A 13,038-nucleotide genomic window follows, 5' to 3' on the forward strand; every position below is an offset into this window, starting at 1 on the left:
CAATTACCTACATTCATAATTTTTAGTAAATTGAAGATTGTGCAATATTTTAAATGGCTGTTAATATGCTGTTATGAGAGTTTGGGACATTAAACCTTCAATTTTATAAGATATATAGTAGTTGATAAGTTCTCTGAAAATGTTTATCTGAACAGGCTATGATGCTTGACTAACAATTAGTCTTTTCCTCTGAACAGTGACTGGTGATTTGTGAAATAATAAAATCTAGTGTCTTAATATTTTGATAACAACCTAAATTGATTAAACAGCAAATATGCATTTTGAGTCTTTTAGAAATTATTGCAGATTCTCAAGAATTGTTATTTAATCTGTAGTTAAGACTAATAGAAAATAAATACTGTACTGGTTAATAAAATTCTTAAAATGTAGAATCATTGTATGTAAACTCTTATTCTCTGACTTGCCTTCAAGCATTAAATATTGTTAAACTAATTGATATAAAATGAGTAGTGTGCTATAAACTTAAAATTTTAGGAAGGTGGTGGTAGATTACTAAATGGTCTTCATGAAATTGGGTGTTTACTGTCCATGTTATTTGCTGAGTACTTCGTGTTTGATGTCTGATTTTCAGATTTGCTGCACCTGTTACTGCATAGCAATCTCCTATTTCAAAATTACCCTTTGTGTATGTACATATGCAAATAAATGCTTTTCATTCTATTTGATTTTCAGAACTTGATGCTGATTGCAAATATTGTTAGTAAACTTGTGGCCAGTGCAATTTATCTCCTTTTCTCCACTTGCTTTGTCTCATGGCTGGTTCCTGATAATGTTTCCAGGTATGATATCAAGAAAGTTTTTGTAAAAGGAAAAAAGAAGACTTAGACTGTGTTCCTTGAAATAATTAACAATCCAGTCCTTTTAAAGTACTTTGAATGTTCCATTTGTTGTTCATATGAATTAATTTAGGGTGTATTTAAGTACTAAAAAGAGCAAGATTATGAACAGTAAACAACCTTAACCTGTTCATCAAGGCAACATTCGTGACCTTTAATTTATGGTCTAAAATTTCATTGTAAGCATTTAATTTTATAGTGCTGCCTCTCATAAAAGTTACTTCCAAAACTCATTTGATCGGTAAGTTATTTCTATGAATCTCCCCTGATGTTCATATTCCTCCTTCTCCAGAAGCCTGGTATAATAAACATTTACCTGTAAGATTTTTTATATTTTCTTCCACTTCAACTAATACTTACCTTTAACAAAGGAATAAAGCCCTGTAACGGTAAGTACTCGATTTCTGGACTCTGTCCAATCAGGATCAGCTATAAGAAATTAATTTCTGCAGGACCAGGTTTAGAATATAGTGGAACCTCTACATACAATCTTATTTCGGTCCGGAACCTGCTTCGTATGTTAAAACAATCGTATGTTGGAGCAAATATTCCCTTAAGAATACACTGTAATTTGTGTAATTCGTTCTACAGCCCATAAACCTATGATAACTCCTTAATAAATTGCTACACATAATTATAAATAACATTAATACAATTGCATTATGTAAGATAGATGTAAAAAAGAATTATAAAGAAATAATAAATAAAAAAAGAGGTTTTTATTGTCACTTTACCTAAGAGACAGGCCAGTGCAGGTGTAGGATTTGCTACGCAGGAGGAGACGGACGGTCGGCGAGGAGGTAAAGATGGTGACTGCGATAACGTACCGTAACTTACTCTAACTTATACTACGTGAACTTTAACCTAATTTAGCTTATTTATTTTTTTTATTTTTATAATTTATATTGTTTTTACATTTTTTTTCTTTTTGATTTTTAATTTTCTTCACTTACATATGACACTTCTTTGTAATAAAAGAAGACTGAGAGAGAAGAGAGAGAGAGAGAGAGAGAGAGAGAGAGAGAGAGATGATGTTTATTGTCGAGCATGAAATAAAACAAGCTGAATAAGTGAATCCTTAAAATAAGTTTTAAAAAGTTATCGTTAATATCTCTCTCTCTCTCTCTCTCTCTCTCTCTCTCTCTCTCTCTCTCATTAAAGACCAGATAAACTTACCAGATTTGCCTGCCTCTAAATAGATTCTACAGAGAGAGAGAGAAAAAGAAGGATATTAACGATAACTTTATAAAACTTATTTTAAGGATTCACTTATTCAGCTTGTTTTATTGTATGCTCGACAATAAACATCATTTCTCTCTCTCTCTCTCTCTCTCTCTCTCTCTCTCTCTCTCTTTCTCTCTCTCAATCTTAGTTTTCTTTGCTTCACTTTGATCCCCTTTGATGGTTTGACTGCTTTAATGGCTTTCTTCTGCTTGAGATCATCGAGATCGTAGACCTATTCCGGCCATATTGTTTAGCCAGATCACTCACATGCACACCGCGCTCATGTTTTTCTATAATTTCTTGCTTCAATTCTAATGAAAGCATAGCCTTCTTCCTTTTCTCACCACTACTAATACCTGTACCAAAACTAAGCTTGTTAGGATCCATGATTATATGTAAAATCAAAAATGAAATGTGAGAAAAGGAAGATGATAAACACTGTTAATAACAGACCGAAGAGAAGACAACCACACGATGTGCATGAGAACAGAGAACTGACCGACTCAACGCTCAATGGCGTCTCTCCACCGTGCTGCCGTCTACCAGCGTAAACAAGATCTACGTCGGATGTTGGAGCATGACTTCGGGTGTCGAGACGAAAATTTGGTCGAATTTTACTTAGGATGTTGGAACAATCGTATGTAGAGGTTCACTGTACAGTACATTGAAACCTGCTTTGCGGCGCCCTTAGACTACTGTTCCTGACTCCCTCTTGCCCATGGTGTGTTGCTCTTGAATGGTTTTTGGGAGCATTCATTTCATCATCATCCTTTTCTGTCCTTCTGTGTTCCCGTGCCAATACAGCACTTAAATTCTTTTGCATATTGACAAAATCCAGCAATGTCCTCAACCCTTAATACAGACTGCCAATGCATAGAGTCCGTGGTCAACCTATGTGTGGGTCAGTTATCTTTGTCACACAATCATGATCACACTTAGAATGTTTGAATACTGAACTTAATATGTCTCTCCCTGCTATAGTTAATAATTATTACATGGAATGGTTATGAAAATTATTTCTGGGAGATCATTATTCACTTTCCCTTTGTGTTTCCCATCTGGGGAAGTATGTTTCACTCTTGGTACCTCTCGGGGAAAAGTATTTTCAATGGCTGCCAAACAGGTTAATATTTCTAAAAAGAAAAAGAAGTTGCTGTTAGTTCAGGGAAAAAGCCAGAAAAGGCTCGGCTAGTTGATTATACCTAATAGGAATGACAACGATATTGATTTGCCTCCACTTATAGACAACAGAATTTCAGCCATCTTTTGTTAGTGATAAGCTTCATAAGTTCTTAATATCCCTTTCTTCCTTTGTTAGACTTCAGAAGTCCAGTGAATCCTCCCTTAGCTTGGAAATTCTGGTCCTTATCAAACCATGGGCAAACCTAACCCAACTCCCCAAAGTCATTCTAGAATTAATAGCATTTCATTCTGTAAGGGTTCTGAATGCACACTGCGCTCCACAGATTCAAAAGCCTCATAGAGAACCCTGATTTCTTTACATACTTTACTTCTTTCTACTGCCAAACCCTTGCAATCCACAATTGTAGTTGCTCTGTATGAGACTAAACTAGGTTGTGAGGCAGAAGACCGAGTAGGTAGGATGGATTCTAATTCCCCTCTTCTCGCTAAAGTAAGCTCTTCTCACCCTTCTTCTTCTTCTTTGTCTACATCTTTTCCCACTTCTATGTGGGGTCGATGTTTCTGGTCAGCTTTCTCCATCTACCTCTGTCCCACACCTCATCACTGGTTAATCCCTTTGATTGAAGGTCATCCTTGATACAGTCCACCCACCTTCGCTTTGGTCTCCCTCTCCTTCTCGTTCCCTGTACCTCCATTTCCATCACTCTCCTCCCAATATACTGTTCATCTCTTCTCATGACATGACTGTACCACCTCAGTCTACTTTCTTGGATCTTTTCTGATAGTTTTCTAACTCCTGTGGTACCCCTAATTACTTAATTCCGTATCTTATCTCTTCTTGTTACCCCACACATCCATCTCAACAGTCTCATCTCTTCTCACCCTAAAGGTAGTAAAAAGTCTCTTATTACTTATGTGGTTGGCATGGCATATCATGATTCCCTTAAATTCTGAAGAGGTGCCACTAGTTTGTGGTGGCTTGCTGCCGTATGGTGGGTTAACTCAAAGCCTACCAACTCACTAGCTATTACCTACCTGCATTTCTATCATAGTATTTAGTTCATACTCATTTTAAAGGTAATTGTACATTATTAACACAGCTTCAGTACAAGGTAAGACAACTTCTAAAACGAAAGTCCTCGTGACACCTCGTTTTGTATGAATAACAGCAAAACACTTGTCCGTATCTAACAACACACAACGATACTGTAGAGTCAAAAAAGGTCACTAATAGTCGATGGTAGAGATGCACCCAGGATGGAAAACAAAAGTAAAAAATTCTTTGATGAAGCGTAATTATCTTTTCAAAAATGCAATAATATCTGCTTAAACTAGTCGGTCTACCACAAGTGAAAAATTTAGATAACAAAAATTACTAAAACATCACAATGTTCACAAAGTTTTACAGTAAATATTCTGTCTCTCTAACTAAAGTGCTCTCTCAATGAATGTATGAATATTTATCCTACTACAAGTGAAAGAAAATTAGAAAACAAAAATGACTAAAACATCACAATGTTTACAAAGTTTTATGGTAAATATCTCTCTCTCTCTCTCTCTCTCTCTCTCTCTCTCTCTCTCTCTCTCTCTCTCTCTAAGTATCCAGAAGGATATAGATAAACTGGAACCAGTACAAGCTAGGGCCACCAAACTAGTTCCAACACTATATAGACGGAGGATGGAATGTTTGAACTTATTTGATCTACAAACTTGACGACCAAGAGAACAGTTAATAAAGGCATTCAAAATTCTTAAAGGAATAACAAATATGGATCATAACAATTTATTCATGCTTAGCAAAAATCAGTCCAAAGGTAATGGATACATAATAGAATTGAAAAGATACAACACCACTCAATGTGGCAATTTCTTTACATACAAAATAGCAAATACTGTACTTGGAATAGACTTCCAGAGGATGTAGTAAACAGTAACACAGTAAACGAGTTCAAGAATAAGTTAGACAAGATCGTAAGAACTCTCTAAATGTTTAAACTAAATTACTCTACCAAAGAGCAAATGGAGTTTCCTCGGATGGACTTAAAAGTGTTCGAGACATCCAAAATCGTTGTCTCTCTCTCTCTCTCTCTCTCTCTCTCTCTCTCTCTCTCGATGCGGTATACTTCCATGAACTACATTAATGGAGGGTTCTGGGATCTTCCAGTCTCAACCAGAAAAATATGGATAGGCCTTCTCCCAACTCCCTACTCCCAAGGCACGAATATGCGACTCTAGGTTAACTTGGGTCATAACTTAGCACAGAAACACCATTCCAGCTCTGGTTGCAGTTACGTGCGGTCATCTCTCTCGTCTGACCAGATTTTCTCCAGTGTCGTGTTCCACGTTTTGTGTTCCCTAATTTTCCAGTGTGTCTGTGTTAGTTGTGCATTGATAATCAGCTTGGGAAATGAGTGTTCAGCGTTGTTGTCCATGTGCGAATGGAAAATCTTGTGGTTTTTTCTTTCGCACCTGGAGGTTGATCCGCACTCGTGCACCTCTTCACGCCACATTCTACAAAATAGTCTTGTAAGTATTGGCCTATATCATTTCAGAAGTTATTCCATTGTATCCAGGGGCTTTCCATCACTTGAGTTTTTTAATGATAACTTTGACTTCAAACTTACAGAATTCATTCATGGGCACATCAAGGTCTTCCTCAGCTTCAGGTTTATCAATCAAATTATTCTCCTTTTATCTCCCATTCATGACCTCACTAAAGTGTTCCATCCAACGTTGTCTTACTTCATCTTCTATTGTTATAACAGATCCATCTCTCTTTTTGATGGGTACTTTACTTCTTTGCCCCCATAGAGATTTCATTAATAAATCTATGAGCAATTCTTACACCATAACCACTCCCTGTATTCATAACTTTGTCAGCCTCATTTGGTTTCCCGTCTAAATATTCTCTCCAGTCATTCCTGGTTTTTTTTTACCTTAATATTAATAATGGAATACATAGCATGCTCTACCTTGTAATTTTCATTACTTCCTTGAAAACTTTCAACAATCAATTTCTGTCTTTGTCTCCTTTTTATAGTATCTAAAGTACCATTTGATATCAGTGACTTTCTCCTTGTAATGCCCTCTTAACGAGAGAATGCCTGGTCGAAGTCATCGTGCTTCAACAGGAAATATAATTTTCTTGTTGAAGCATTGTGATGGGCAAGAAGGCTCTTGAAATTTGGGAAATTGCTCCCCTAGTTCAATTCTAAATTTCTCTTTCTCTCTCATTTATTTCTTCCTCTGAATATTACTTCGACCTTCTCTCAATTTTATAAACTTTCTTTCGTCTTGCTGTCCTAACTCTTTGAGTAATATTTCCATTATTATATATATGTATTTATATACATATACTGTATATATTATTCATTTTTTTTCAATGGCGTTGATATTTCCACATCCTTTATTGCTGCCTGCTTAGATGAATGGGAGATATGTGCGTTCAAAGCTATATGCGAGAGTATTAGATGATCTAGGCCAGACCGAAGATGGTTTGGACCTTTTTGGCGTAACTATTGAAGAAATACTGTCCACTTTTTCAGAACATCCAGAACTAGACAGGGATAGTGGACTTATATATACGGACAGCTCCAAATCTATTGCTGGCTTTGGATTTGGGGTGTAAAATTCTCGTTTTAGTTGTAAACATGCGTTCCCTCTAACATCCTCTATCTTTACAGCAGAGCTTTATGGTATCCTGACTACTATTGAAAAAATAGAAGTAATGAAAGAGGGTAATTTTACTACTTTCAGTGATGCAAAATGTGCGTTCCAGGCACTAACAGTTTCTAATCCAACCAACCCTTTAGTTTTAAACATGTAAGAGTGGCTCTATATTTGTTGCACTGCAAGTAAAGAAGTTAAGTTTTGCTGGGTCCAGGCTCATATGGGTGTGCTTGGTAATGAAATGGTAGACAAATTAACTAAAGAGGCAGTAGACAAATTACTTCTTGGAAGATATTTTCTTCTTAGTAATGATGTTTTGCCTAGTATAAAAAAATATGCAAAGGTGGGTGACTGTTCTCTGTCTCCTTAGAATTGGGCTCTCACGTTTCACTCACAAGTTCCTGATGACTGGCAAGTGTCAGCCATTTTGTGATGATTGTTTGGTTCCTCCGACTGTGAGGCATTTACTTATTGAATGTCCCAGTCTTGTGGGTATCAGGGAACAATTCCTGTCTGAAGCTTGTGATGAGGATGGAAGGTACATCCTCACCAAGATTCTTGGAGGGAACAATTTTTATGATGCCAGTGGCATTTCTAAGTTCATATTGGAAGCTGGCCTTCTTACTCGTTTTTAAATATATTAAATTTTAAAAGTTTTGTTAAGTTATTTATTAATTTCTGTTTTTATTTTAGTTTTTATGTTAAAGTTATTAATTGTTAATTAAGCATACTTAAATCGGCATCAATGATCACTGATGTTATGATGCCAGATAATTACAAATCATTCATTCATTTCTCCTTGTAACTGCATGTCCCAAAAAATCACTACTAACTGTCTTATATATATTCTTGATATCACAACATTCTTCGTTAATTGTCTGCTATTCGTCTCTTAAAGTCTCTAAGACTGCAAATCGATTCCTACATTCAATTGCAAATGTTTCTCTGTGCTCAAAGGGTATTTCTATATTTTACACATTTAAAAGTTTTGTTGTTAAATTATTTATTAATTTCTATTTTTATTTTAGGTTTTATCTTAAAGTTATTAATTGTTAATTAAGCATACTTGAATTGACATCAATGATCACTGATGTTATGATGCCAGATAATTACAAATCATTCATTCATTTCTCCTTGTAACTGCATGTCCCAGAACATCACTACCAACTAACTTATATATGTTCTTGATATCACAACATTCTTCGTTAATTGTCTGCTTTTCATCTCTTAAAGTCTCTAAGACTGCAAATCGATTCCTACATTAAATTGCAAATTGCAAATGTTTCTCTGTGCTCATCTTATGGAAACTTAGTTGTATAAAACCTAGGTATTCTATCTACATTTCTGTTGGGTGCTTTCAATTTTAATTTTAGTATGGCATTGAGGAGCTGGTGATCACTCCCAATATCCGCACCTCGGTTAGATTTTGCCAATCGTCTCTATCTTGAGCTTTGAATTCAATACTTCTCCCTTCATCATCTCCTACTTCACACTCATAGTCCTCAGCCATATAGACATGGGTCTTCAGCCATATAGGCATGGGTCTTCAAAATAATACAAGCATTTTAATATAAATAGTAAATACTTGTATATTTAAACTGGGCTTACACTAGTTCACTTTCTATTGGCTAAGCCTGTTCATAAAGAAGTCCTACTTAGTTTACAGTATTGCACAAACCTGAAACAAACAGGGTGGTGAGACAATCCATTGGAAGGAGAAAGGGTTAATGAAGTGGAATCATTTAAATAGGAACTATGATCGCTTATACAGGGTCTTTAGAATTTGCGTTTAATGAAATATTGAAAAAAGCAAATCAGACAATGGCTATGTTAGGTAAAATTTGGAAATCAAATTGCCTGAGATTACATATAAAAATCAGGCTATATATCAGTTTAGTGAGATGGGTGTTACTGTATGGACAGGAGTCGTGGTATGACTATGAAACAATATCCAACTGATTTTGTAGATTTGAGAACAAAGCCTTCAGAAGAATATTGAGAGTTAAAAGGCAGGAAAGAATTAGAAATGAAACTATAAGAGAGATTACTCGAGTGCCATATGTGGAAGAGATCATGGTAAGGGGTAGAAGAAGATGGTTTAGATATGCTCTTCGGACTCCCCCAGAGAGATTAGTTTACCAAACTTTTAACTGGGCTCCTAAAGGCTCTAGAAGAGTTAGAAGACCCAGGCCTACATGGCTGATGATTATAAAGCATGAAGTAGGAGATGATGGATTGAGAAGTATTGATTTAAAAGCTCAAGATAGAGACAACTGGCGAAATTTAACTGAGGCCCTTTGTGTAAATTGGCATAATAGGAGATGATGATGAGACAATCCAAAGGTTGATGAGGTACACAAAATTTACAGAGGTTCGTGATGATCTGACCTGGTGGCTTAATGGTAACGACCTCACCAGAGGAGTTCCACTTGACTTCTAGCCCCCGGATGAGCACCTGTTCTCGGATGCATTGAAGGAGGAATGGTTGCCTCACCTAGACAACCTGATCATTTCAGGAGTGTGGACGAAATAGGAAAGGCCTCTATCTGCAAATCAACATCCTCGAGATGCAAGCAGTCTTCGTAGAGTTATAATCACTCCAAGAATGTTTGAGGAGGCACTCGATAGGGCTGATGAGCGACAACACTACTGTAGTGGCCTACGTCAACAAGCAGGGGGGCCACAGTCTCTCGCCCTCTCTGCGAGTTGACAAACCGGATGCATGTCTGGGCGAGATTTCATGCCATAGGATTGTCAGCAAGATACATTCCATGCAAGAGGAATCTACTACCAGACATATTCAGTCACCAGGGACTAGTTGTAGGAGCAGAGAGATCCCTACATTCTCTGATAGGGGAAAGGCTTCTTGCCCTGTGGTGCTCTTCTTGGATCGACCTGTTTGCCACACGGCTAAACAGGAAGCTTCCCATGTTTTGCTCTCCAATTCCGCATCCATGCACTGAGTTTGAGGATGCCTTCGAACACCTGGACATCTATGAGAGAACTGCCCCTTTGGCCCACTTCTCTGTCAGCCGCACCTGCAGAGGTATCACCAAATTGTGGAATCGTTAGCTCTTCACAGGTGGAAACTATCCAGCATCTTTAATGAGCAAAAGGCTTTTCATGAGGCACTGCATAGATGTCTGAATATCTCTGGAGGCTAAGTGGACCATCTTCTGTGATTTGTGTCATAGATGGGATATTTCTCTTGTCGGAGTGTCTTTAGCACAGATCGGGGATTTCCTAGTTTTTCTTCACCAAGAGAAGTGCCTCTTGGTCATGGCTGTCAAAGGCTACTACTCAGCCTCAAGTATGATCTTTTGAGTGAAGGATATAGGACTCTGCTTCCTGGAAGTTGTCTGTGTTCTTGAGAAGCTTTGAGCGGACTTCCCCACTATAGAATTTCTAGCCCCGGATTGGGATGTAACTTTAGTCCTCAAGGTTCTTACACATACCCCATTCAAGCCTTTGAGGAGGTCTCAGATAGGGAACTGACTCTGAAGACTGTCCTTCTGCTAACCCTAACATCGTTGAAGAGAGTGGGTTAGTAGCATGGTCTCTCTTATGTAGTAATGCAGCCTGAGCGTTGGAAGGAGGTCTTTAGTTTTGTGATGGACTTCGTGGCCAAGACTCAATAACCAGTGGTGCATGACCCTAGGTTCAAGTCTTTCTCCATCCCCTCCCTCTGGGAGGCGTCGGGTAGTGATCGAGAGGAGATGCTCTTGTGTCCCATAAGGACTCGGTGTTACTCCCTGAAAAGGAGATGACACCTCAGCCATGAGTGTCAGAGACTTTTCATTAGCACTGGCGGGTTTAAGAAAGAGGTGTCAAGGAAAAGGGTCTCTTTCTGACTTTTTAAGACAATCTTTGGTTCTTACGAGGTAGACGAGAGTGTTGAGGCACCAACGAGGACTGGCCAGGGCTCACAAATTCAGGGGTAATGGTTCCATCCTTGTTTCCAGGAGAAACCTTACAGTTGACCAAGTTTTGAAGGCTGGCATCTGGAAAAGGCAGACCACCTTCACGACCTTCTACTGAGAGTTTACCCACAAGTCCCTTGACACCTTTGTGCTAGGACCTGTGATGGCTGCTTAAGTAGTTGTGTAACCAGTCCAGTTCCCACACAGGACAAGGATGCATCTCATCTATGGTAACATGTAAATGTAAGATACTATAACTGACTCTTCTTCATTCTTCTGTTCCCCCCTATAGGGGACAAAATGTTACATGCTGGTTAGACCAGATGCTGGTAAATTTCACTTCAGAGCTCCATTCTATAAAGAAGTATCTCTCTCCATCCCCCTTAATAAGAAGGGGGATAATAAATCATATGCCAACCCATTAATCATCACTCTTGGTACTTGATTCTTACTAAATATCCTTTGGTGGAAAGGGTTTTGCAGACTGATCAAGTAAATTTTCAAGTAAATTTTCACATGTACATCCCAGGCCCTATCAGTTTTTCATCCCTATGGAAACAGATAGGAGGTATCAGTGGATAATGCTTTGCCTCTCCACAGATCAAGCGTTGAACACTTCCAGAAAAGAATGAGAACCTTCCAGTGTTGATTCCAGGGGCCTTCTAAGCCTTCAAGTAGTGAATCTCCCTAATTAAAGGATGAGGGTGTGTGTGTCATGTAGGAACAAATAAAAAAATTTTGTAGTAATATATATTTTTCCTAGCCATATAAACCTGAGACCTTTAATCCAACTCCTCTAAGTTCTGGGTCAAAATATCAAAAGTGAGTCTTCTCCAATTGGAGAGAGGATGCCCTACAGCTTCTTCCCCTACACCCTCAGCAGTTAAATAACTGCTCATTATCCAATTTCAACAACTGATTCCAGTGGTAACGTGTTTGCCCAGTTTTCGCAGGGCAGCAGATAGATCCCCGCCTGGGATCGTGAGTTTAAGGGGATCATCCACTATTAAAGCCAAAATCGTTAAATATCCTTTAAATATCATTGGATTTCCATAATTTTAACATATGTTATTTTTTTTATTACTCTGGTGATTCTGTTTGAATTTTATTGGAATCAGACAACAGTCATTTCTTTTTTTAATAAAAATAATTAATTTTTATTTTATTTTTTTTCTCAAAAAATATTGCATTGAAATAAATGTTAATTGCCATGAATAATGCTATTTGGAGTGTGAAAATAATACTCAGAGGAATCTTTATCTTCATTTTTATTTATTTTATTGATATTTATATTTTTTTGGCAGTTGTCTGATGTAGTGTGATGCCCAGTAGATTCACCAATGATGTCGACAATTGACAAGTGTTATTTTTCAAAAATTTTAGAATTATACAAAATATCATATACCCTTACAACTCAATTTCCTCTGACCAAATTTTTGCCAATTTATTGTTCTTTCTAATGATGTCTTTAGATTTGAAATATCTTTGTAAATTATGTAGAAAAGTTGTTTTGAATGTCAATAACAATAGTACAAAGCTAAGATATTGGCCCTCAAAGTTTCGCAACAAGAATATGAAGAAACATATCACAACACCATTAAATACTATTTATATTGTCAATGATGATTAGAAACTACTCTCACTCGGTTTAAAAATAACTAAACTTACTTGTTATATAGCTTTTTCTTCTGATTACCCCAAACATGGCCCAATTCACCCCTCCATATCCCAAGGGAGTGCTACTCACTCAAGGTGATGGTATCAGGAGGTGCCACCTTCCGCCTATTTGCTTATTATAATTTTACTAGGGCTATCTTTTCCCTATACTTATATAGGATTCTTCTTCTAATTTTAGGCATTATGAGGATACCATTACAATTCATCACACTATAAATAGCAAGAAGAAGTAACCATACTAAGTGTGAAAGGCTTAACAACTCTTGTCACTAGTGGTTTCTTGTATTCACCGGGACAATGAAAGTGTTGAGCTGCCAAATATATGATTACTAGCCTGATATTTCTCCCTATTCTATAAGATTAGCATACTTATCATAGGTTACCCTGAGTTCGAGAACATGGTATCTTGTTACTATGATGACCTATGTAGTGCCATATATCACTAGCACTAAAAAATGCAATAAGTCAGTTAATTATGGCAGAATTAGTACAATACCTTCTCACATGACTCTTCAGTTGTGGTGCAGCTCATTGTCAAAGATTCACGA

The 13,038-nt window shown here is 37.3% G+C and overlaps 1 protein-coding gene across 3 annotated transcripts in view; it reads left to right on the forward strand.

Moving 5' to 3' along the window:
• Positions 1-13,038, forward strand: part of LOC137657753 (protein-serine O-palmitoleoyltransferase porcupine-like) — a 211,150-nt gene that overhangs the window by 134,424 nt on the left and 63,688 nt on the right. For all 3 annotated transcript variants that reach the window (XM_068392227.1, XM_068392224.1, XM_068392225.1), the window contains exon 6: positions 694-800. In XM_068392227.1, the coding sequence (XP_068248328.1) occupies positions 694-800 (107 nt within the window). The remainder of the gene's footprint in view (positions 1-693; positions 801-13,038) is intronic.

Source organism: Palaemon carinicauda, chromosome 18 (assembly GCF_036898095.1).
Source record: "Palaemon carinicauda isolate YSFRI2023 chromosome 18, ASM3689809v2, whole genome shotgun sequence".
Classification (NCBI taxonomy): domain Eukaryota; kingdom Metazoa; phylum Arthropoda; class Malacostraca; order Decapoda; family Palaemonidae; genus Palaemon; species Palaemon carinicauda.